Here is a 25,291-nt window from a genome sequence, read left to right as displayed (position 1 = left end):
CCCATGTCAGGCTCCCTACTTTGCCTCTTCTGCCATGCTCTCTCTCTCAAAATCTTTTTTTTTTTTTTAAGATTTTATTTATTTATTCGACAGAGACAGCCAGCGAGAGAGGGAACACAAGCAGGGGGAGTGGGAGAGGAAGAAGCAGGCTCATAGCAGAAGAACCTGACGTGGGGCTCGATCCCATACGCCAGGATCACGCCCTGAGCCGAAGGCAGACGCTTAACCGCTGTGCCACCCAGGCGCCCCTCTCAAATATCTTAATTAAAAAAAAAAAAAAAAGGTGAAAGACTGTTTTATGGTGAACCCAAAATAGTGCAACTGTGCTTTCTGATAGTAAAAACTCCAGTCTAGGATATAAAACCCTTTTAAGTATCTTACTTCTAATTCATGCTGAAGTGTGGGGTAGTATCAGAGAGAAACCAGACCAGGGCTGTTAGCTCTGCTGCTAATGTGAACTCTTCTTTCAAAGGAAAGGACTGTCTTTTTATTCTAAATGGAAGATATCTAAAAAAGGTATTGAGTAGTACTGTATTACTAACATGACACTGAAAATCTAAGCTGAATAGAGCCAAAAACTCCCAAATAAACTCTGAGTACTGTAAAGAATTCCACATGTACCTCAACTACTACTTGTCCCAGGGAAGCACCATTTTTTTACAAGGACTTAACGTTCATTTCATTTTCCACAGTCACAGAAAGGACTTTATGCAACTGGAAAAACAGCTAAATACAAATACAGATCTAAAAGAAAATAGAAGAATTCTCATGAAGTTTTTTTTTCCTTAAAGACTTTGAATCTATGATTCCTTTGATCAATCCTACTCCTCTATTTTAGTTTATTAATTTTAATAACACATATTTTAATTTTTAAGGCATATGGTAAACTTTCTAATCGGTCTGGTGAGATTTCACTTTGTCATGGGGCAAACACTATTCCCAAAATGTAATGCTTCATTTTATTAAGGGTGAGGTAAAGCCAACTTGAGAAACTATACAGAGCAAAGCTGCATAGGCAATGCAATATGGCCCAAGATGTTTTGATTATGTTCTCTTCCTTTCTGTTAGGCCATGGTAACTTTCTACCTGCTACAGTGGAAAACAGGAACTGCTATGAAGCCTGAAAACATACTCAAAACCCAAATCCCATAGCATTTTAGTAGGCTTAGGATCTAAAAGCATTTTAAGTAGTAATTGCCCAGCCAGTCCTTCAGAAAGAGCTCCAGAACTTTGCTTAAGAACTTCAATTCCATTCACACCTTTTGCTAACAAAGGTGAAGAGCTTTAGACCAGTTTAAACTGCAAACTGCAATTTTATTAACACTATTTTTCTCTCAAACTGATTTCATCATGCTGACATTCCCAGTGTTGGGAGGCACAAACAACCATCTTCATTCTTTGCATCACCAAGGAGTCCTTTCCCCATCTTGTTCCGAAGGATGAACAAAAGCCTGAGGTGTACGTTTCAGAAGATAAACTGCTGCATGAAGACCCCCTATGTTCACCCAGACAGTATGTACCTTCCGCCAAACATGTCCCATTCCAGATAATGCCTGTGTATACACAAAAAGGACAAGTAATTAGCAGAAAATCTGTAGACCAACCAGCAGTCTAGTTGGCAGGAAGAAACCATGGGGGAAGAGGGGAAAAAATCTACTCAAACTAATGTCCCTAAGTTTAAAAGATCCTAAAGTTGCCACAGGGTGAATTTTGAGGCTAATTTACAGTACCTTGATAAAGCACTTCTTGTCCTGAGTAAGCAGTGCAGCTCGTCCTGTCCCTGGTCTACAGACACGGCTCATCTCCCGTAGGCAAGCTGGATAAAGGTTCCAGTTTCTTTTTTTGGAGCCCATCCTATAAAAGAAGGTCCAGTGAATCAAACATTTGGTAGATAAACATCTAGAACTATATGAAATGAGAAATTAAAAACTCATTACAATAAGAAAATGCTGAAGCCTAAAAAACAGTTGCCCTTTAGAAGCCAGGGCTTTGCCATTATATGCCAATAAAATGAGTAATCTGACTTATTAGTAAATGGCTTAGAAATATGAAACAGATGAACTGGCTACAGAACAATTTTTTTGACAACTATAATAGTTATATAAGTTGTCCTCTTAATGACTGTAATAAACAGATTACATAAACCGAACCAATGATGAGAAAACATTTATCCTGAGAATGAGAACCAAGTTTTCCTCAACCTTTGTGAAGTATCCTGTAATTCAGCAATGGGCCAGGAAGTGGATTAACCTGTGATCGTCATGATCAAAATGTAGTTAATTCATGAGTTCTCATAAGAAACAAAATGGGTTTATCCATCATGTTACAATTTTTTTTAAGATTTATTTATCTTAGATAAATAAAAATCTTAGAGATAGATAGCATGTGAGATAGAACACAAGCAGGGGGAGCAGCAGACTCCCTGCTGAGCAAGGAGCCCAACTCGGCTTGATCCCAGGACCCTGAGATCATGACCCGAACCAAAGGCAGACACCTAACTGAGCCACCCAGATGCCCCCATCATATAATTCTTAAGTGAAAATGCCCTAAGTCTACTAAAAGGAATTGAAGATTTCTGATCGAATAAGCTCTTAGAAGCTAAGACGGGTACTAGTTTAACAGGTGAAGGTAAAACTCATTTTTAAAAGCCAAGTCCCACCTTTTTCCAAATGGCATGTCTGTTACAATAATGTCCACAGTGCCGGTTCTCAATGGCAGATTGCAGATATCCCACTGAACAGCATCTATGGGCAAGCCCCAGGACACTTCGCTATGGGGACAAAGGAAATGTGCTTATTTTGAAGTATGAAATCTGAAAACATTTCTGAAGAGACTGCTATAAAATACAAAATGCTACTCAAATGATAATACCAGTGACAACATTAACAATAAGCAAAATTTTTAAACCAAAATGTAGGAAGAAAGCATAAGCTCATATGATAAAACTTCTCTAATGACAAAATCTGTAATGACAATTTAAAAAATGGTTAAGATTGGTTTCAAAAGATGTCTGGTTTCATCTACAATTTAAGAAAACCAATTAAGGGGTAAACAAAACTGCAAGACAACTGCAAAAGATGACTGCCAACAGTAATGAAGCGGTAAATTATATAACTGAGAATGTAAAACATCAATGAACACAGGAAAAAAAGATGATGAGGTGACACATCTAAAGCTTGGTAGATCTCTCAGTAACAGGAGACCTAAAGAAATAGATACATAAAATTAGTAAAATAGAGATGTTTATTTTAAAATTAAATATGTATCACACAATGAAAAAAATAAGACAAAAACATTGAAAAAAACATGACAAAAGACAAAGGATATAAATGATCTAAATCCTTATTAAGGCAAAGCTGCTGGTATAAGAAACAGAACAGGCAATAATACACAGGCTAAGAATTAAAGACAAAGATTGTGAGCAGAAATGAATGATTATTCTATTGAAAGTTAAGAATTTAAGAAAATGCGCAATAAAGGCAGTCACTCATGGAGGAAAAGCACAGATTGTTGAAAAGAGGCATATTAATCACAGGCACCAATAACTGCAACAAAACTGAACAAAAAATATTAAAAATCAAAATAGACTGACAGAAATAGTATAGGTAGAATAGACAAGGTACAGAGTGTCTGAAAAATAAGATAAAATATACAGAAAATAGGAATAATTTGTTTAAAAATGTTTTATCAGGTTTCAAAAGAACTGGTGATGTACTAAGCCCCAAGAAAATTTGAATAAATAGGCAACAAAATGTACCATAAAAATTCGTCAGTAAAACAAAACCTTTCGACTACTTGTGTACAGTAAATGATCCAAACCCTTGCTTTTCAAAGTTGGGTCATGGCCCAGCAGCATCAATATCACCGATAAACTTGCTAGGAAATGCAAACTCCCAGGTCCCATGTGAAACCTACTGAATCGGAATCTAGTTAACAGGATCCCCAGGTGACCCATATGCACATTAAATTTGGAAAAGCACTGCCCTAAACAACTAGATCAGGGAGACAAGTACACAGCCAACAATTTAAAAAGAAACAAAAATAGAGAAAATTTTACCATTGAAAGAGCATATAACTTAAAATTTTAAATAACGAATTTTAAAAAACCTCAACAGGAAATAGGAATAAAGAAACAAGCAGTGAGCATAAAAACAGAACAAACAGCATATGAAAGAACTAAACAAAGCACTGCTGATTCTAATCAAAACGGAAAAAAAATAAGCAAAGAAAAGAGAATTATCAACATACAGACATAAAATAGTATGAGGCATACCATATATAATTAATTAATAGGAATATCTTTATCAAATGGATATATATTTTTTTAAACCACTGATTTCTATTTACAGATATAAACCTCACGTTAAGGGTTACGGAGGCAGCTGTTTCTAGGTTTGGTAAGGCCAATTATAGGATATAACCACTTCCCTGGGCTATGTATTCAGGATACGGAACATCTGTACGATTCAACAAATATGCTGACCACTACCTACTCCGGCCACTTTCTAAGAAAATAAAGGGCACCAGCAAAGAAGAATACAGAAACAATTTATGAGGCCTCTGGTGAGAAATTGAAGACCAACTGACATTTCAACCAATTCTTCCAAAGACCAATGAAACTGAAAGAACAGTGCAAGGATGGCACAGGTGGCATCACTAAATGTAACCTGGAGTAGTGGGCCAGGGCTTAAGATAACTGTAACAACATACAGATAAAAAAACAAAATTTCCCAGACACCAATGGACTTCCAGGGCACAGATAAGATACAGCTGAAGGAATATACAGCTTAGAATATTTTGCTTGCAGGAGAAAGGATTTTGGAGGAGTGGGAGAGGAGGAGGGGGAGTTTTGGTAGCCCTTCAAATGTCTGATGCCAAGCATCGTGTGACACAGAGCTAAGATTTTTCTTTATGGATCCAAGTGGGTCTAAAACAAATCTATAGAAGGTACAGAGAGGAATTCAGTTCCCTAAAGGCATGACTAGCACTGCAAGCTGTGCAAAGACAGAACTGACAGCCTTCAGAGACAGAGTCATCATAGATGGTGACACAGACTTGAAGGCCATTGATCAGGATCTCCTATAGGACATTTAGGTAATGTAGAAATGGCTTTCAGGTTTCTTCCAACTCTGAGACTGCTTTAAAGTGCCAAATAGAGAAAAGGCTAAATAAACTAGAATTTCTACGCAAATATGCAGTCATTTTTAAAAGACTATATAAAAATACTCAAAGTATCTGAAAATTTGTAAAATTGAATCAACACAGTATTTTTCCACTATGTAGGAAAAAAGATATACAAATAAGAGAAAGGAAGACAGAAATGAACACAGTTGCACTGGGTGGGGAAATTATAAATAAGTATTTTTATAAGTTATTTTCAATAAATGATTTTAAAATTTAATGGAGTCTCACAGTATGTTCATTTTAGTTATAATGATGTCACCATGCACTGGAGGTATTAAATTCATAAAGTCAATATGAAATGTCATTATCTAAGTCTTAAGAAATGCTACAAAATCTTTTAAATTTTTACCCTTCTTTAATTTGGCTCTTGGTCAATAAGGATGAGATGTTATTTGCTGCTCTATCCACAGCCAACGGATTGTTATCACCAGCAATATGATAACAGTTGGACCATTCAGTAGCCCCCTAAAAGAAAATAGTATATATTAAAACCGAAGTAGCAAACTGTAAAAAAAAACAAAAACAAAAAACAAAACCCAAAACCCCACCTATAAATGATTAAAGGGAAAACCATTTCAATTGACTGTCAATAAACTAGACAATCCAATCCAATAATCCAGTGCTTTTCTAAAGTGGTAGAACACTGCATGTTGTCAACTTTCCTATTCTCCTCGCTTGAAAAGCCTTCCTATTCTTTCTCACTTGAATTTTTATGCATCTTTCAAGACCTAGCTCAAATGTCATGCTTTCTCAAATCAACCCCAACTCTCCAAGCTGTCTCTCACTTGCCTCCCTAACCCAAAGCACTTTATATATATACTGTCATTCCATTTGTTTTTAATTATTTCTATACCTGTCTGCCTTTCAAGGAATCTTCCTAAGAACAAGTCTGACATTTTATTAAATCCCTCAGGCAGCAGTGTCTGGCACATAGTAATAAGCATTACAGACCTGAAATACAAACATGGTTTGAAAAACTTAACCAAATTAAAGTGACGAGCCTATACCCTTTTGTGATTACAGGATTTTATATAATCTGATATACTGGGGTATTTGAAAATTTCAAAATGTAATATCCACTGCACAGGCCTTTGAATGATAACCACTACATCTCTAAAAAAGTTTCTGTAATGTTAGTCAAAAACATGTCAACAGAACATAAATACCAATGTTACATATCATTTGTGGAATGATGGTAACACCCTACCCGAGGCTGAACAAGGTTCTATGTAGATTCACAGGTTTCTGACACGAAAACAGAGGAAGTTCTGCCCTCTGTTCAGGGATGAGGAACAAATACCCCTTCCTTTGTAAATAGTAATACACCCATATCCATGAACACAAGGCTTCATTGTCTTTTCTTTTGCCCACACACTTGAGGGTGATGTAGAGAGGATGTAGAAAAGACCTACAGAATTTGATGAAAGCCTCTCAAGTAATTCTGATTCCTCAACACTCATTTTTTCGTCTAAATTTGTTTAGACTTTCAGCCTCTGCAAGAGATGGATTTTGCAGTACTTCCAAATTTTAAAGGGAGAACTTTAGATCACTATTTTATATTTGGGTGAACAATTCTGTATACATACCCTGTCAATTCCTTTCATAACTTTGTTCATTCTGATCATATATCAGTTTAGATTTCTCTATATTAACATCCGCAGGTCTATTCTTACATGGAAAGACCTCACCCATTTTCTGTATCTTTGCAGGGGCGGGGGGAGCTCTTCCGGACCCTCTCTAGCTCTGTTGTATATTTCTTGACATGTGGTGACTTTCCCTTCTATTTCAGACATAGGTACATCATGGTTTAATGCTAGAGAGGAACACTTTGCTTTTCCTGGAATTCTTGACAACAACTGAGTTTTCTCTATGGGCAGCTCTTTAGTCAGAGTAAATAGATAGCTCACACTATCAGAAAACAGTAGTCATCTAGACTACCAAGATTTTCTTCTGGGATTTTAACTCCCAGATGACACATGTCATTTTCTGATTGCAGTTTGGATTATTTTTCCCTTTGTGGGTTGCTTTGGACTTGTTCATCTGTCCAGTTTCTGCCCACTCACAGAATCTATGTATCTCCTTGGAGTTTATTCCCACTGGCTTTAGATATACTCTATGTAGGAAATTACTATGTCTCATAAATTTAAGCAATTTTTTTAAATTAATTTAATTTTAAAGAGGAGCACCCTCTTCTAAATTATTTTTAAAGTTTTGATAATACTGATTCAATGAGACTCTCCTGTTAAATGTTCTCCACTTAGAAAATGCCTTTCTATTTCCTGCTTTGCTTTAAGCAGTTCTTGAGTCCTCTTAGTATCACAATAATTTTGAAAACTATTTAAGAGCATTTGTGTGTAACCATGTTAGACTTCCTGAAAAATCTAACATTCATAGGTTTCTCCATTTTACTATATTTACTCCAACAGCCTATGTAGATTAAGAGGCATAATCTCAATAGAGATGGAACACCTTCCTCCAGTTTATGCTTTTGCCTTCGAGTCTACCAGCTTTTCTTTTATAAAAAAGGGACTCACCAGTTTGCAACTCTCAGCTCTTCTGTAATCCACAGAGTAACCATCATTTATAATCTACCAGTCTTTAGCTAGTTGTAATAAGCGGTTATATCCTTCACACAAAATCCCAGCTTTACTAGTGCAATTTCTTTTTAAATTTTTTTTTCTTATCTAGTGCAATTCTTTTAAAACTCTTGGGTCCACTCACCCAACCCTGATGATTTCATTATGTGTAATCTGCCCATTAGTTCTAGAATATTCTAGATGTATCACTTGCTTATCTAAAAGGTAAAGAAACGTTATTACCTCTATTGGTATTGCTCCTGTTCCACACATCGGATCAACTATTATATCGGTAGGTTGAGGAGCACAGAGCCTACAGAAGAGAAAACAGCCTATATGAAAAGACTTCAATCAATAGCTGGGGCTTTCACACTATTCCTGAAGCTATAAGATCGAGGACCTATTATGCTAGCATAAAGGAACACCAATCAATATTCATTTTAAAAATCAATTTGTAATTAGAGATTGAATCTATATCCTAGAGCTTAAAAAAAAAATTACATATAGCTAAAAGTACCCTCTGACTCATCCAAAATCACATTTCACTGACAGATGGAATTTAACTTCCAGATCTTTTAATATATACGTGTATATCTATCTATCCATTTGTGTCTTTAGAAAACAGTGTTATTTTGTATATAAACCTGTATTGTTCCCTAAGAAAAGTCTCAACTGTGTTTCAAGTAAACATATACTGATAAGTATCGATAATAAGTTTACTGGCAATTAGACATTTAGTATTGCTTTCCCTACGAATTTAACTTTAAAGGTAAGAACCTTGCCAAAAATAACTGCTTTGGGGGCGCCTGGGTGGCACAGCGGTTAAGCGTCTGCCTTCGGCTCAGGGCGTGATCCCCGCGTTATGGGATCGAGCCCCACATCAGGCTCCTCCGCTGGGAGCCTGCTTCTTCCTCTCCCACTCCCCCTGCTTGTGTTCCTTCTCTCGCTGGCTGTCTCTCTCTCTGTCGAATAAATAAATAAAAAATCTTAAAAAAAAAAAAAAAAACTGCTTTATTTTGAGCACTCAGTATTTGCCAGGCCATGGATTTAAGCTCTTTGCATGCATTATCTCATTTAATCTTTTTAACAACCCTTCAGTTTTTCTGTGGATTCCCCAAGATTTCTTAGTATCTTTCCCATAAATACCCCCTCCTATGCAATCATCAGTTTTTTGTTTTGTTTTGTTTTACGTTGTTTTTTATCTTGAACTAGCTTACTTAGGTTTCTAATAGTTGCACCCAAAAGAACTCTCCATGTTCCTGGCTCCTACCATAATGCCTGGCAATACACAGTGTTTGGTAAATGAATGAAGGAAGACTGCGAGCTGTTCCTTTATCAAATGGGCCCAGTAGGGGCGCCTGGGTGGCTCAGTCGTTAAGCATCTGCCTTTGGCTCAGGGCGTGATCCTGGCGTTCTGGGATCAAGCCCCGCATCAGGCTCCTCCACTTGGAGGCTGCTTCTACCTCTCCCACTCCCCCTGCTTGTGTTCCCTCTCTTGCTGACTCTCTGTCAAATAAATAAATAAAATCTTAAAAAAAAAAAAACAAAAAAACAAGAACAACAAATGGTCCCAGTATTCTATTACTATCATTGTATTGATAGATTCCAACTGTGCTGAACTGTGACTCCATGGATGAGTGAAAGAGGAAGCAAAGACTGTAAGAAAAGGAAATATAATTAATGATCAAAAAACAATTAATACTAGGATACACCAGACACTATGTGACAGGTATTAAGCATATATTTCTACATCTACTCCTCACTAACAATCCTTTAAGTCTCACACCAAACCCATTTTGCAGTCTTGAGAACAAAAACCTAGAGAAGACAACTTGTCCTAGAGGTGGAAAGAAGCACCCAATAAAAGGGCAAAGGACAAACAAGGAAGCAAGCTAGGTCTTGCACTTGAAAAAGTGGAAAATCCTGGATGGTTCCTGAGATACTGTGAGTATAAATTTTTAAAATATTAGTAAAAGCTCCCTGTGTTCATTTACACATTATATACATTTTTTGCCCCCTACCTCCACCCCATATAATACACATTTAAAATATCTCTACTTTCAGGGCACCTGGCTGGCTCAGCTGGTAGAGCATGTGACTCTTGATTTCCGGGTTGTGAGTCTGAGCCCCATAACGGGCTTAGAGATTACTTAAATAAATAAAATTAAAAATATAAAAATCTCTGCTTTCATCTGCTTCATGGCACAGAAATGAAACATAGCAAAATCTGTTGTATTTCCCAACACACAGTATATCCTTTGTAAACAGAAATGTTCAGAGGCAGATGAAAACTACTATTCTCATTTTAAAATCAAGAAAATGGAGATGGTAGTTAAGTGATGTTTTCAGGATTACAAGGAATCACAGCAATGGATACAAGAGAAAGAAATAGATCTTTAGCTTTTTATCCTGTTTATTCACTAAATTGCAACACAGTACTTAACAAAAAATTCAAGTGTTTTAAAGGGAAAATTCAAATCAAGGTGTAATTTTTTAAAAAAATATTTATTTTTTAAAATATTTAATTTATTTATTTGAGAGAGAGAGAGAACAGCAGGGGGAAGGGGAGAGGGAGAAGCAGACTCCCTACAGAGTGGGAAGCCTGATGAGGGGCTTGATCGCCTAACCTGAAATCATGACCTGAGCTGAAGTCAGACACTTAACAGACCAAGCCACCCAGGCGCCCCATGATTTATTTATTTATTTTAGAGAGAGAGAGAGAGAGAGACAGCGCGCGTGTGCTCACAGGAGCAGGAGGGGCAGAGAGACAAAGAGAGTGGGAGGGGGGCGGGGGAGGGAATCCTCAAGCAGATTTTCTACTGAGCACAGAGCCTAACATAGGGCTCTATCCCAGCACCCTGAGATCATGACCTGAGATCAATCAAGAGTCAGACACTGAACCAACTGAGCCACCCAGGTGCACCCCCGCAAGGTGTCACTTTAATCTAGATGGCAAACCCATTCTCTTACCTAAGCATCCCATAGGCAAGAGTAGATCTAAGAGTTGTAGGTCCAAAATGTGTGATATTTCTTCGGTGGAGACTCTCTTCTGTCAATGCAATGCCCACAACAATTTCACTATCATGGATGTTCAAAAGAACCTACAAAAGAAAAACAAGAGAGAATAAAATAGGGGCACCTGGCCGGCACAGTAAGTAAAGCATGCGACTCTCAATCTTGGGGTTGTGAGTTCGAGCTTAGAACATAGAGAATGCTTAAAAATAAAATATTAAAAAAAAAAAAAGAATAAAAGTTTTAGGACTGTTCACCCTGCACTGTTACTAAAATTAATTAAATTTTTTTTACTTTATTATTGAGCTATACTTTGCATAAAGTGGACTACTCTCAAGTGTACAGTGCAGGGAATTTTTACCTATATACACTGTTTAACTGCCACTGATATAAAGATATACAGTATTTCTAGCACATGCCATAAGGTTCCCCTTGTCCTCTGACAGTCAGTATCCACCCAAAGTAATCATTAATCTGACTACACCACTACAAATTAATTTTCTTTTTTTGAACTTCATATAAATTAAATCATCTAGTATGTACTCTTAAATTTTAAAACCTGTTTTATTCTTTTCATTCACTGTAAGTTACTGTGAGTAGATATCCCCTGAATTTTTACAATACCAACATGTTTTGTAGGTTTATGGGTTTTTTGAAATTTTAACTTTTTTGGAAAAGGTTCCAAACATACAGAAATGCTACTAGAACACTTGCACAATGAACTCCTAAATATACCCTGCATTTAGATTAACCAACTGCTGACATTTGCTTTATCACCCATTATTTTCTTACTTTAGTGTGTTTTTAAATTTGTCTCACTTAAGAATGCCTACACTTTATCCTATTGTTTTTCTAACACACGGTGAAATATAAACTATTCAAGTAACATTCTCCAGTCTTTCACATAACGTGATCTTAACAGGAGCAGCAGCTGACACTTATCTAGCACTTCCTATATGCAAGCCACTCTTCTACACACTTCACGTTCATTACCTCATTTCACGTTCACATCCTCCAAGCTAGATATCTTTTTTTTTAAGTATAGCTGACACACAATGTTACATTAGTTTCAGGTGATCTAGGTATTACTATCTGCCTTTTAAAGGTAAGGAAATGGGAGGCACAAAGAGATCCCCTTACTTGCCCAAAATCATACAGCATTGAAGTTGGGATTTGAATCCAGGCTGTGTGACTTCAGAATCTGCTCTGAGCCCTCCTGCTAACTTTTGGACATTACTGTTCTAGTTAGCCTAGGTACTCTCATAACAGCTATTACATCAAAAAAAGAAATGGGGATTGTTCTTCTGATTTGATATGCAAGGAAAGTGTACAGAGAGAATAAGTGACTTGCCCCAGATTCAGGAGTCCCAAAAGCAACTAAAAATGACTTCTTGGTAAAAATGTCTGCTGCTAGGGGCTTAAGCTTTCAGAGATTTAAAGACTACTTAGCATGGCCCACATGTGAATCACCTGTTTAGTAGAAGACTGAGACCGAGAGTAAGCGTGCAAAAAGAGGCATCTGGGCTTGCAGATCTAGCAGAATTTAAGAAAGGGAAGAGCTGCCTATAGGATAAGTATTAGCAATGATGTCCTGATTTTAGGAGGTTGGGGTTTATTTTAACAATGTACTCAACCTTTTTTTCAGTAGTAAAACTCTACAACCAAGACACAAAAAAACAAAATAACTGCTTTAATTCTGGTTGGATTTTATAATCTGAAAGTCCACATAATACAAAAAGTACTAGATTAAAAAACTCAAGTCTTAATAGCTCCCATCTACTGAGCACTTAGTATATAGCAGGTATCACACCAAATACCCAAAATGTATTATCTCACTTAATTTTCAGGGCACACTTAGAAAGTATATGCTACTGCTGGCTCCATTTGAAACAGAGGCTCAGAGACAGTATCTTGTCCAAAGTTATGCAGTTGTAGAGTCAAAATCTGAACCTAGATTTGTCTCATAGCTCATGCTCTTGTTAACCACACCCTATTAGCACTGTGGCCGCAATTTAGCTGCCCATAAAGCTGGTTAATCTAAAAATACTACCTGTGAGTGGCCTTCCTGAATCATCATAATTGGAGCCTGTACGTACCTCCACATCAAAGTTGGTCATGTCAGCCTTCCACTTAAAGTAATCTTGAACAGCACCCCCAAAATCTCTTGCGGCCTCATTTGAGGAAAAGCAATGTTTCTCCCCTGCCCGGTTGCATGTGACTCTAAACTTCAGCATTTTAGACTGAGTTTCTTCTTTTGAACTTTCATCCTTCTCGTCTTTGTAAGATGCCAAATCATCACCTACTAATGTTGATATCTCTTCTTTGATGGCTGGATTTTCGTAATAGTCTAAGATATGGGAATCTAAGGTATTGTTAGTGAATCCTTTTTTATCATCTGTCTCATCTGTTTTGTCTCCTTGTCCATTATCAATCTTCTCTTTACCTGCATTCTGCTTTATCTTTTTGCGCTTTGTTTTTTTTTTCTTGAAATTGGTGTTAATTTTCCATACTTTTAAAGGGTCTGACCATGGAAGCTTCCCAGCCAGTTCTTCGAAATCCTTTAGAACTTCTTCCTATAAAGGACAGACAGTGAAATCCATGCATCTCTCACTACTTTCTGAACAAATCCCTACCCTTTGCCTATACATTAATCATTACATTGGGGGTGGCAGGAGTGCAGAACAAAAGAAGAAATAAGATAATGTCTATGATTAAGGAAATTAAAATTTCACTGAAAATTAAGATATATACAAATTAAGCAACTGAAGAACACCAGACCAGTAAATCAGAAGTTGGGCTGTAAGATTAAAATATAAGCAATCAGAAACTATTAAAAATGGTTACCTCTAGAGAGGGGAAGTGGGTGGATGAAAAACAGGGTAGGGAGGGCAATTTACCTCTCACTGACTAACTTCCTTCTGAATTTTGTGCTATGTATATACACTACTTTTAAAAGTAATTTTTAAAAAAAGTAGTATTATTTATTTACTTATTTTTTAAGTAATCTCTACACCCAACATTGGGCTCAAACTCATGACCCCAAGATGAAGAGTTGCATACTCCACCAACTGAGCCAGCCAGGTGCCCCTAAGAAGTAGTTTTTAAAAGGAAAAAGAAACCAGAAGCAGTGAAAAATTATCTACCCAATTTTTAAATAGCACCCAGAATCATCTTTTTATTTTCTTTTTTATTTTTTTTAAGATTTATTTGACAGAGAGAGACAGCCAGCGAGAGAGGGAACACAAGCAGGGGGAGTGGGAGAGGAAGAAGCAGGCTCCTAGCAGAGGAGCCTGATATGGGGCTCGATCCCAGAATGCCGGAATCACGCCCTGAGCCAAAGGCAGACGCTTAACGACTGTGCCACCCAGGCACCCCAGAATCATCTTTTTAAAAAGTAAATCTGATCATGCTTAAAGCCCCTCAACAGCTTCCCACTGCAAATAAAAAATCTAAATTCCTTAAAGAGCCCACCATAATCTGACTTCTGCCTATTTCTCTTACATCACTTCGGGACTGTTCTCTTCCTCCCTCCCTCCCTCCCTTTTCACCTCTACTTTGAAGATACTTGCTTCATGTGGCCTCTGCACTGCTGGCTCCCTTCTCATTATTAATAGTAATTTAAAAGGCATGTCCTCTGAAAGACCTGCTTTTCATAAAGCAGTCCTCTCAAGTCATTCTCTTCCCGTTTTATTTTACAGAGCTTAGCATTAGCTGAAGTTACTAGGTTTATGTTTTGTTCACCATCAAGGCTTCTCCCAGAAGTAGGGTGGAAAGGACCTTACCTGTCTTGACCACAGCTATTAGCCACATGTCTAGAACAGTGCATGGCATACAAATAGCGCTCAATAAACGGCTACTGGATAATGTCATTAAACATTGAAATGGGTGGTGCAGAGCCGTGCTGTCCAATTCAGCAGCCATTAGCCACATGTAACTATGGAAAGTAAAATGAGGGGCACCTGGTTGGCTCAGGCAGTCAAGTGTCCACCTTCAGCTCAGGTCGTGATCCCAGGGGGCCTGGGTTTGAGAGCCCAGGGAAGCCTGCTTCTCCCTCTCCCTCTGTCCCTCCCGTTTGTGCACGCTCTCTCTCTCAATTAAATAAATAAATAATTTTAAAAATAAAAGAATAAAAAATAATAATTAAAAACAAGAAAGCAAAATAATTTAAAATGAAATGCTTAGGGGCACCTGGCTGGTCAGTTGGTAGCACATGTGACTCTTGATGTCAGGGTCATTACGTTCAAGCTGCACATTGAGCATAGTGCTTACTTAAAACAAAAACAAAAACAAAAAAACCCCCCAAAAACCTCAGTTTCTCAATCACATGAACCACATTTCACACACTAATGGCTAGTGGTTACTGTGTTGGATAGGGCAGACCCAAAACATTCCAGTAAGAAAGTTCTACTGCAGAGTGCTGATATAGAAAGTATATGCTACTGACAATCAAATTAGAAAGAGATCAGTGTTCACTGATGGAACTGAGACTTGAAATAGAGAGGAGTGAAGGTTTTGATACTAATTGAAACCTAATGAATAATAGTAAATTTCAGGTTTGGCAAATTCAATTCTATTTACAAATTATTTCCCTTTTATAAAGGGTATCTACAGGAATTGGAGGCTTAATGTGATGGAGAACACTGGCACAGCCCTTTTTTCTCCAGACACCAATCTAAACACCACCACCAACAGAAATATCGACTTTATCTTAATAGAATCTACATGAGACCTGTAACCTTGAACCATAACAATTCTAACGTAAGAATTCCCTAGTGAAGATCAAAGAGAGGTGTAGGAAGACACCAGAGGGAGAATGCCTACAGATTTCAGACGAAGGTTAGAGCAATCTGGGGGGCCTGGGCGGCTCAGCCAGTTAATCGTCTGCCTTCGGCTCAGGTCATGATCTCAGGGTCCTCGAACCCCATGTTGGGCTCCCTGCTTAGCAGAGTGTCTGCTTCTCCCTCTCCCCTTACCCCTCCCCCTGCTCATGCTCTCTCTCTCCAACAAATAAATTAAATCTTTAAAAAAAAAAAAAAAGGTTAGAGCAGTCTGCAAAGTTATAGCAAATAAACTGTTCTTTGGAATAAGCAGAGAAGTATGTATACTGACAGAAGGAGCTTCCCTGGACTCATTTGTACCAAGAACAAGCAAGGGAGAGAAATGGAGGCTAAACAAGGAGGAGAGATGTTTTACATTGTAAATAACCCTGGAGCTGCTGATCTCTTCAGGCTAGCTAGAGAAGTACTGGTTAAAAGAACTTATGCAATAGTATGGAAATTATACCTCAATAAAGCTATTAAAAAAAAGAAGGAAGAGAAAGAGACCTCAATCACCTACAACCCTTTGTCAGAAGGAACTTAACAGTGAAGCAGGGGAATTTCTTGCTGGCCTGGAACAGTTCCTGGTTTCTCCCACAGGAGCCTCCTATCAATAGCAGGTCCAGGAGGAACTTCCTCATTCACAGATGAGCAATCATCAAAAGTTATCAGCATGAGATTTATGTGAACATAAGAAAGGACAAAAGAGGAAAGGAACAGAAAAACAAAGGGCAGACAAAAAACAGTGACCAGAAAGACAAAGCCACAGAGCAGCTGAAAACTGTGATCAAACATACTGACATGATAGAAAAAAAATGGAATGAGGAAATACCTTGGTAAAATAAGAGTTCCAAGTAGAGATATAAAAGCAGAAAGATGAGGTGTGACACCATGAAAAGATGAAACAGGAGCTTGTACAGTTCAAAGAATCAAGTGGAATAAAAAAATAAAACCATTGCAAAATGAAGACCATATTGAAAGCACCACATACAAAAGACACTGCTGAAAACACAGTAAGGGATGTGGAGAAAAGTAAAGCAAATACAATGGAAGTGGGCAAAAAGTAAAAAAAAAATTAAAGAAAATCTTAAAACATGAAAGGAAGTCAAGAGATCCTATATATGTGTAACTGGTTTATCTGTAAGAAAGGACTGGAGATAATGAAAGAAAAAAATTTAGGGGCGCCTGGCTGGCTTAGTTGGTAGAGCATGTGACTCTTGATCTCAAGGTTGTGAGTTTGAGCCCCACACTGGGTGTAAAGCTTACTTAATTAAAAAAAATAATAATTCAAGAAAAATTTCAAGTAATGTATGTGGATGTGAACTTCTCTATAGACTCACATGTCCTGACAAGGAATTACTGACAATGAGACACATCCTGGTGAACTTGTAAGACTTCAGAGATTAAAAATAAAACCCGGACATGAAGCAAAAATATCAAGACAGCAACAAATAAGGGGGGAAAAAAACCAAGATGGCTTCAGAATTTTCCATGGCAACATCTGATGCCAGAAGAAAAAGAATACTGCCTACAATATTTTTCAGGAAGAAAAGCATGACTCCAAATTTTATACTTAGACTATTCATCAAACATAAAGGAGAAAAACAATCATTTCTGAACTCATGCCATTCAAGAGATAAAAAGAAAACAGGGATTATAACTACAGACAGAATCTGTCATCTGTAAATATCACAAACTGGAATGTAGTTAGAGGAGGAAGGAAAGAGGAGATGCTGACATCTTCCTCTGTGAAGACATTAAAGGATACAAGTTAAAGCTGATAAGTAAATATACTTAAAAGCATTGGGGATGGGGTGCCCCAGTGGCTCATTCAGTTAAGCTTCCCACTCTTGATCTCAGCTCAGGTCTTGTTCTCAGGGTCATGAGTCCAAGCCCCATACTGGGCTCTATGCTGGGTATGGAGCCTACTTACATGAAGCCTACTTTAAAAAAATAATAATAAATAAAAAAGCACTGGGGTCAACACTAAGAAAATTATAAAACTGGAGGACGAAAAGGAAGGAGGGGAGATGTGGAAAATATGCCAACTTCATCACTGCTCTTAGTAGGGATTCAAAAAATACTACATAAAATAGTTTAAGTTGTAGTTATGGTAACAGCTACAAATCTTACAGCCAGAGTTTCAGCACCAAACAAAACAAAAACAAGAACAAAACCTTCCAAACTAGTGTAAAACAACGTGTAAAAACGCAAAGAAAACACACAAAGAAACTTTTGATAAGAAAAAGCAGAATGTGTGTAACATAAATGTGACAGAACCAAGACCAAACATTTCTGACCTATCAATAAGTACTGATAAGATAAATTATCTTATTAAACAGAAAAATGACCCTCAGATTGAATATTTACACGGATATATACAGGATATTCGCTGAACCACTGTAGTAGCAAGAGTATTAAAAACCCTAATGTCCTAAATGGGAATGATTAAATTATGATGTAGTGAAATCCAACATGATATTGGCATGATCTTCAAGAAAGAGGAGAAAAGCACAGCACAAAACAGTATGCATGCCATGCTTTCATTTGTTAAGTATATAAAATGCACGTATTTATAAAATATCTCTAGATATTTTCTAGAGGGATATCCAAGAAATTGGTAGAAATTGTTGCCTCCAGGGAGTGAACTGCATGGTCTGGAGATAAGAGGAAAAAACACTTTTCACTGCATATCCTTTGGGTCTTTACAATTTTGCCCTAAGTACATGTATTACCTAGCTTAAAAAAAAAACCCATATAAAGCACAGATATTACCCCTTTTTTTTTTAACAGGTTAATCAATTCATGATATCATCTGAATACTTAAAAAGAAAAGGACCTATCAGAATACTAAGTAACATGTTTTTTATAAGATATGGGAAAGTATAATGCCACAAACAATGAAACTGATGGTCAACAGAAAGCAAGAAGCAAATATTTAAAAACAAGGGTATGGGGATATGTTGCAATTTAAGTCCATAAAGGGAAAGGCTTAAAAATTTTTCACGGTCATCTACACGCCCTTGCACAGATCTGAAAATCTACCTTAATCCTTGTTGCTTTTCTTTTGGGACTTCCACCGGCAAACTCTTTTGTAGTTACTTACAAAGCAATTCTGAAAAGCTGGCTCATGCAGAACCATTACATAGTATCAAATTCACCTCCAAGCAGAGCTCAAAACCATGCAAAATAATGCAAACTCTAAGATTCCAAAAACACAGGAATTTAAGAAAATATTAATAAAGGCCAGAATTTAAGATGGAACTTTACAGGGTTTTTTAAATTTATTTTTTTATAGTTTCTACAAATGCCTGTTAGTATTTACTCATGTATAGAATTGGCTGTTAAAATTTCCAAATACTAAGCAGCAATAATTTTCAGTACCCTGCCTGGTATGTTCTAGTTTTATTGATATGATTCAGTTGACAATGATTATCAGAAGTCTGACAGGTTATAATACTAGTGTTGAAAGTTACATTTTTAGTTAATAAAATTTTAATCTATTTTCAGCCTGAATTCTTTTAGGTCTGGTTTTATTTTTTCTAGCCTATGGGTTCATATCACTTTGATTGTTTATTAAATAATACTTTGGAAATCAACCTGTTGCCAATAAATAAAAACTAGAGAAGTAGGCATTATATCATAGTTTTTAAAAAGGCATTGTTTCTAATATAGGCAATAACACTGACAGAAAAAAAGTTTTCAAGCACCTGACTCCAAAAAACAATGTGGAGAAATACGAAAGCCTTACTGCAATCTATTTTTCAAACTTCAACTTAGGCAGCATATCAGGATTTAGGAATCAGATGCTAAATACAAACTGGGAACAAAGCTGTTGTCTTAACAAGTAAAGGAGTATTTAGATATTATTTTGGCTTTATTTTAAAAAATGAAGTTAGAGAAGAAAGCAGGGCAAAAGCAGAACTGTGAGAGAAAGCGTTATTTGTAGATAATTCAGTCACTTAATCTTTGATTCAGTCTGGAAGCAATTCTGTTTTGAAACCGTATATATAAGGGTGTCTGGGTGGTGTAGTCATTAAGCATCTGCCTTTGGCTCAGGGCATGATCCCGGCGTTCTGGGATCGAGCCTCATGTCAGGCTCCTCCGCTGGGAGCCTGCTTCTTCCTCTCCCACTCCCCCTGCTTGTGTTCCCTCTCTCACTGGCTGTCTCTCTGTCAAATAAATAAATAAAATCTTAAAAAAAAAAAAAAAGTAACCGTATATATAAACAAAGCTAATCTAAAGTATGTACCTTTTTGTAAGAAAGTCAAACAATTTATGTTGTTATACACTTCAATATTTTTCTATATTGACTTTTGTTAACTTATTTTTTGTTATTCTTTCATCTTTTACAAAAAAGATGTAACTAACATACATTATTTTAGTTTCAGGTGCACAGCATAATGATTCAATGTTTGTATATATTGTGAAATGATCACCACAAAGTCTAGTTAACATCTGCCAACCTACACAGTTCTAAAAATTTTTTGTGTGATGAGAACTTTTAAGATCTACTCTATTAGCAACCTGCAAATATGCAGAACAATATCATTAGTTATAGTCATCATGCTATACATTACATCCCCAGAACTTAGTTATAATTTTAAGTTTGTCCCTTTTGACCCTCTCCCACCTGTTTTGCCCACTACCCACAATATTGATTTTTTTAAAAACAACTCTTGGCTGGGGTGCCTGGGTGGCTCAGTTAGTTAAGTGTCCAACTCTTCATTTCAGCTGGGGTCATGATCTCAGAGTTGTGGGATAAGGCCCCATACTGGACTCCATGCTCAGTGGGGAGTTGGCTTGAGATTCCCTCTCTCCCTCTCCTCCCCCAGTCTCTCTCTCCTCTCAAATACATAAATCTTAAAATAAATAAACAAAAACAAATTTTGGAATGAGCTGTCAACAAATTTCTGATTTTTATTGTAAAAGCCTCCCAGTATTCTACATTATAAAAGCAGTAGTAATGCTAAACGATAGAATGCAAAATGTGAGAATAATTTCTTTGGGGAAGATGGCTGAAAGTCAGCTACCATGTTTGGGAAAACTCACCTTTGTTTCTTTGAACTGGTAATCTTTAAACTCCTTAACAACCACAAATAAGTTATCAACTGATCTCAGACAATGAACCTGGAGAAGGGAAAAAATGTTAGAAACAAAGTTCTAAGAAAGCTCTTGAATCACATGGACTATCAACATTTAAATACAAAATTAGGTAAAAACATTTTAAAGAAGCTAATACCGATAATTTGTACTTTAAATTTTTCCCATCTCCCCAGTCTACCATGTTTTTAGTTACGCGTTAGCTTCTATTCCCCTACAGAAATGTAAGAAGGAAGATGGAAGGATAGCTTAAAGTGCTACCAGGGAAGCACAGGTTTAGGGGAGAAAGGAAGATACAGAAAGTCAAGTGGGGCTTTATCATATTTCCCTCATGGCTCCCTAGGGTACACTGTAGAGTGCAGTAGTTAAAAGCACAGGGTTTGAGGTCGTTGTGATTACTACTGAGCAACCCTGTAGAAATTACATATTCCTAAGCCTAATGATTGATGAGGATAATAAAAGCACCTATCTTCACAAAGCTTCAGACACTAGGTGGAAAATATTTGCTTGTCAATTCATCCCCCAAATATTTACTGGGTGTCTACTATATGCCAAACACTAAGAAACTGGGAGATATCAGCCCAAAAAACCCCAGACAATTCCTACTCTCACAATGCTTATATGGTAATGAGATATTGGTTAGCTTTTATTCAAGTGGGATGGCAGTCTGCTGACCACTTCTCCCTTTCAGTGATTCCTAATTACTTTCGAGCAAGAATTTGACATAGATTAAAAGAAAAATCTCTCCTTATATGCTTCACCACCAAAGTCTAAACTTCAGCTAGATGCTGAAGTAATAAATTCAAAGATGTTTGGCAGATACTTAGAATTTCTTCAAAAGTCACAGGATTCTTTCTGGTGAAATTCATCCTCAGAAAATAACAGGATCACTTCTAAAAACATAGAAAACCTACTAGTCAAAGTTACAAATCAGTACCAAATGAAAAATGCAGCAATACTTTAAAATCACTAGATGTAGGGCAGAGCAAAGAAAAGCAAAAAGGATTCAAGAGGGGTCTGTAAGCCAGAAAATAATCGTAAAATGACCTTTTTAGAAAACTATTTTAAATATTGCTTCATTCAAACCTGAGCCAGACTTTCCACTGAAATGTCAAAATATATCTTGCCCCGGTCTTTGCTGATTTTGCATGATGACCCCAATTTCTCTCTCACTTCATCTGCAGCTGTTTGCTCAAAACCAGTAGGTACAGTGGCTCCAATAGTGACTTGGAGGTGCTCAGACTCACTTCTGGGACCACTTTCTGTCGCTTGTATACAACTCCAGTTCTCATGAAGGTTCACGTCCAAGAGTTGGTTAGGGGCTTCTTGAACGTCAGACATGTTGGCAGTGCTTCCAAGATTCCTAATCAGTCCCTTTAAAAGCCAGTACAGAAAAGAAAAAGAGATAATGCCTAAACATTATCACTTCATATCTCAACTATAATTAAAAACACCTGATCTGGAGAGCTAGAAGAATAAAGGAACACAACTGACACCGCCATATGCAGTCAACACACCTGAATCAATATTTACCAAAGATAAAAGGATTGAAGAAAATGGGCACAGAGGACCGGATATAAATTGTGGTATTATTTAAAAAGCAATATAGATGCTAAGGAAGAAAAGGAGACATAGAAATAGTATTTCCACAGCATGCAATGTTTGGTTTGGGACCATCAGTGTTGATAATAGCCACCTCATAGAGTTAACAATTCCCCAATAGAGGCTGCTAGAACACATTCAAATACATTTCTACACCTAGTCCTTTTTCAGCCAGTAGTTAAGAACATGGGGCTTTGGAATTGCAGCCATGGGTCTGAATTCTTGCCCTCACCATTCACAGGGTGAATAGCCTAAAACAAGTTTATTCTCCTATGCCTCAATTTCCTCATGTGTAAAAACGGGAATTAATACCTCTCTTCTAGAGTTGTTGGGAGACTTAAGTGAGAAGAGCATACTGCCAGGCCCATGATTAAAACTTTCTAAGAGGATATCTATCTTCTTCCTGTGAAGTGGATAGTGAGTCACGCGCTTAAAAAACATTAACTGAACAGCTACGATGTAAACTGCAAATGTCTGAACGTCTACTACAGGCCAGGCTCTGAGATGCATGGACTGGCAACGGTATCTGCGGTATCTGCGAATTATCTGAAACAGTAAACGAAATTTCCTGCTTATAGGCAAGGCGGGTGGGGGCAGGGCGGAATTTAGAGAGGTGGGTAGCGAGGATCAATAGCATCACTAGATGTAAAAGGTTTTGTGACCCAAAGCAACACAAGTAGGCACATAGTACCTACACTGTTCTTGCTCTGTGACCGGGCAAGCGACAGTGTATAACACTAATAAAAGTCAGCTCAAGCCCCAAAGGAGCTCATAATCCCTGTGAATACGACTTCCATCTTCTAAATAAAGCAGCTGAAGCCCACGAAAGGACATATCCTGCCCAGGGTCAGAGAAAGCCGATCAGTGGCGCAGGCTGGGATGGAACCCACGTCTCCCGACTCACACCCGCAGGGCCCCAGTGACAGGAATCCCGGGGTGCGGGTGAAGGCCTAGAAGCAACAACACAAAAAGCTCCGCCACAGGATCGGGCTGAAGTCCAGTTCGGCGTTGGCCCGGGTTACAAGGCAAAGGTCGCCCCTCCCTCCCGAGGGTCACCGGCGCCACACCCGGCCACTCCCACCCGCCGCCCAGTTACCGGCCGCCACCGCAGACCCTTCTCTCTCCGGGACCCGGCCAGACCAGCGCGCTCAGATCACGCCGCCGGAAGCCGCCTCCACTCCCCCGGAAACGGAAGTCAGGCTGCGCGGTCCCAGAGGCTCAGAGATGGGGAAGGGCGCCCGTGAAAGGTCGTGGAGAGAGGAACATGCGCATAAAGGTCTGTGCGCGGTGGCGCCGCATGTGGGGCAGTCGGCTGTTGCAGTTGAGGCGAGCATCCTCGACAAGCTGGATCCGGAGAGTCCGGGATCTCGTGGCCTGTCATCATAGTAACTAACCTTTATAGCGTGTTTAGCCGTACCAAGCACTGAGTAAGCGCTTCACAGGCGTCATTTCATTTTTTCCAACAGCTCTTTGAAGTGGCACAGACTATCCCAGCTTTAAAGTAGGAAAAAGTGAGTCTCAAAGAGGTTACATATCTTGCTCAGAATTTCAGGCGCAGCATTTTAGAAGCAGAACTGTGTTTTGAATCCGAATAGTGTGACTCCAGAATGCTTCCTCATCACGTCTGACCCAGTGTTTTTGAAACTAGTCCCTGAGTTATATATTGCCTTCACTACTTTTGTCCAATTGCACTCTTGATTACTCAATATTTTTCTTTAAATATATATATTTAAATATTTATTAGAGACAGAATGGGGGGAGGGGCAGATTGAGAGGGAGAGAGAATCTGAAGCAGACTCCACCCTCTGGCTGGAGCCGTTGGAGGGGCTGGATCTCACACCCTGAGATGGTGACCTGAGCCTAAATCAAGAGTGCTGCTTAAGGACTGAGCCACCCAGGTGTCCCTAAAAATGCTTTCAACTTATTTTAGAAAAGAAATTTGTGCACCTCAACAACGGAAATAACCCAATTTTAAAATGGGCTCTAGCTTGACTATTTCTCCAAATAAGATACACTTATGGCCAATAGTCACATGAAAAGATGCTCAACATCATTAGGGAAATGCAAATTAAAACCAAAATGAGGGACATCTGGGTGGAGCAGTCGGTTAAGCGTCTGCCTTAGGCTTGGGTCATGATCCTGGTGTCCTGGGACAGAGTCCCACGGTGGACTCCCTGCACAGTGGGGAACCTGCTCCTCGCTCTCTCTTGTGCTCTGTCTTGCTCTCTCTCAAATAAATAAATAAAATCTTAAAAAAAAAAAAGCAAAAAACAAAATGTAATACTTATTTTGATGGCTAAGTTTTTTTTTTTAAATGGAGAGTTATAGGGGCGCCTGGGTGGCACAGCGGTTAAGCGTCTGCCTTCGGCTCAGGGCGTGATCCTGGCGTTACGGGATCGAGCCCCACATCAGGCTCCTCCGCTGTGAGCCTGCCTCTTCCTCTCCCACTCCCCCTGCTTGTGTTCCCTCTCTCGCTGGCTGTCTCTATCTCTGTCGAATAAATAAATAAAATCTTTAAAAAAAAAAATAAAAATAAAAATAAATGGAGAGTTATAAGTTCCACTGAGTATATAGAGCAGTGGAACACTCATACATTGCTGGTGGGAATGCAAAATGATACAGCCACTTTGGAAAACACTTTTGCCTTTCCTCAAAAAGTTAAACAATTACCACGTGACCCAGCAATTCTACTCCTAGGTATATACCCAAGAGAACTGAAAAACAAATGTTAAAACAAGAAAACTTGGGCATGATGTGCCTAAAGCATTATTTGTAATAACCCCAAAGTGGAAACAACTCAAATATTCATCAGCTGATGAACAGATAAAAAATATGATTTATATATCCATACAGAGGAACATTATTCAGTCGTGAAAAGGAATGAAGTACTGTTCTGATTCATGGTATGAAATGGATAAACGTTGAAAGCATTATGCTAAGTGTGAAAAAACCAGTGCCAAAAGACCATATTTTGATTCCCTTAGTATGAAATTTCAG

The 25,291-nt window shown here is 38.1% G+C and overlaps 1 protein-coding gene across 7 annotated transcripts; it reads right to left on the bottom strand.

Moving 5' to 3' along the window:
- Positions 1–282: 282 nt before the first annotated feature.
- THUMPD3 (THUMP domain containing 3) lies at positions 283–23,520 on the bottom strand. Of its 7 annotated transcripts, XM_034658713.1 has the most exons (12): positions 23,391–23,451; positions 22,607–22,697; positions 21,779–22,066; positions 20,642–20,719; positions 13,216–13,345; positions 12,869–13,134; positions 10,731–10,861; positions 8,004–8,073; positions 5,534–5,649; positions 2,660–2,770; positions 1,731–1,854; positions 283–1,553 (listed from the first exon to the last, which is right to left on the bottom strand). In XM_034658713.1, the coding sequence occupies exons 2-12, from the start codon at positions 22,646–22,648 to the stop codon at positions 1,404–1,406; spliced, it is 1,506 nt and encodes a 501-aa protein (XP_034514604.1). In that variant the 5' UTR covers positions 22,649–22,697; positions 23,391–23,451; the 3' UTR covers positions 283–1,403. The 7 variants fall into 7 exon arrangements, with proteins under 7 accessions (XP_034514604.1, XP_034514601.1, XP_034514602.1 ...); XM_034658710.1 differs by having other exon boundaries at positions 12,869–13,345; positions 23,391–23,449; XM_034658711.1 differs by lacking the exon at positions 22,607–22,697 and having other exon boundaries at positions 12,869–13,345; positions 23,391–23,520.
- Positions 23,521–25,291: the final 1,771 nt, after the last annotated feature.

The sequence above is a fragment of the Ailuropoda melanoleuca genome, chromosome 4 (genome assembly GCF_002007445.2).
Source record: "Ailuropoda melanoleuca isolate Jingjing chromosome 4, ASM200744v2, whole genome shotgun sequence".
Lineage (NCBI taxonomy): Eukaryota > Metazoa > Chordata > Mammalia > Carnivora > Ursidae > Ailuropoda > Ailuropoda melanoleuca.
This window is presented reverse-complemented; position numbering and strand designations above follow the sequence as displayed.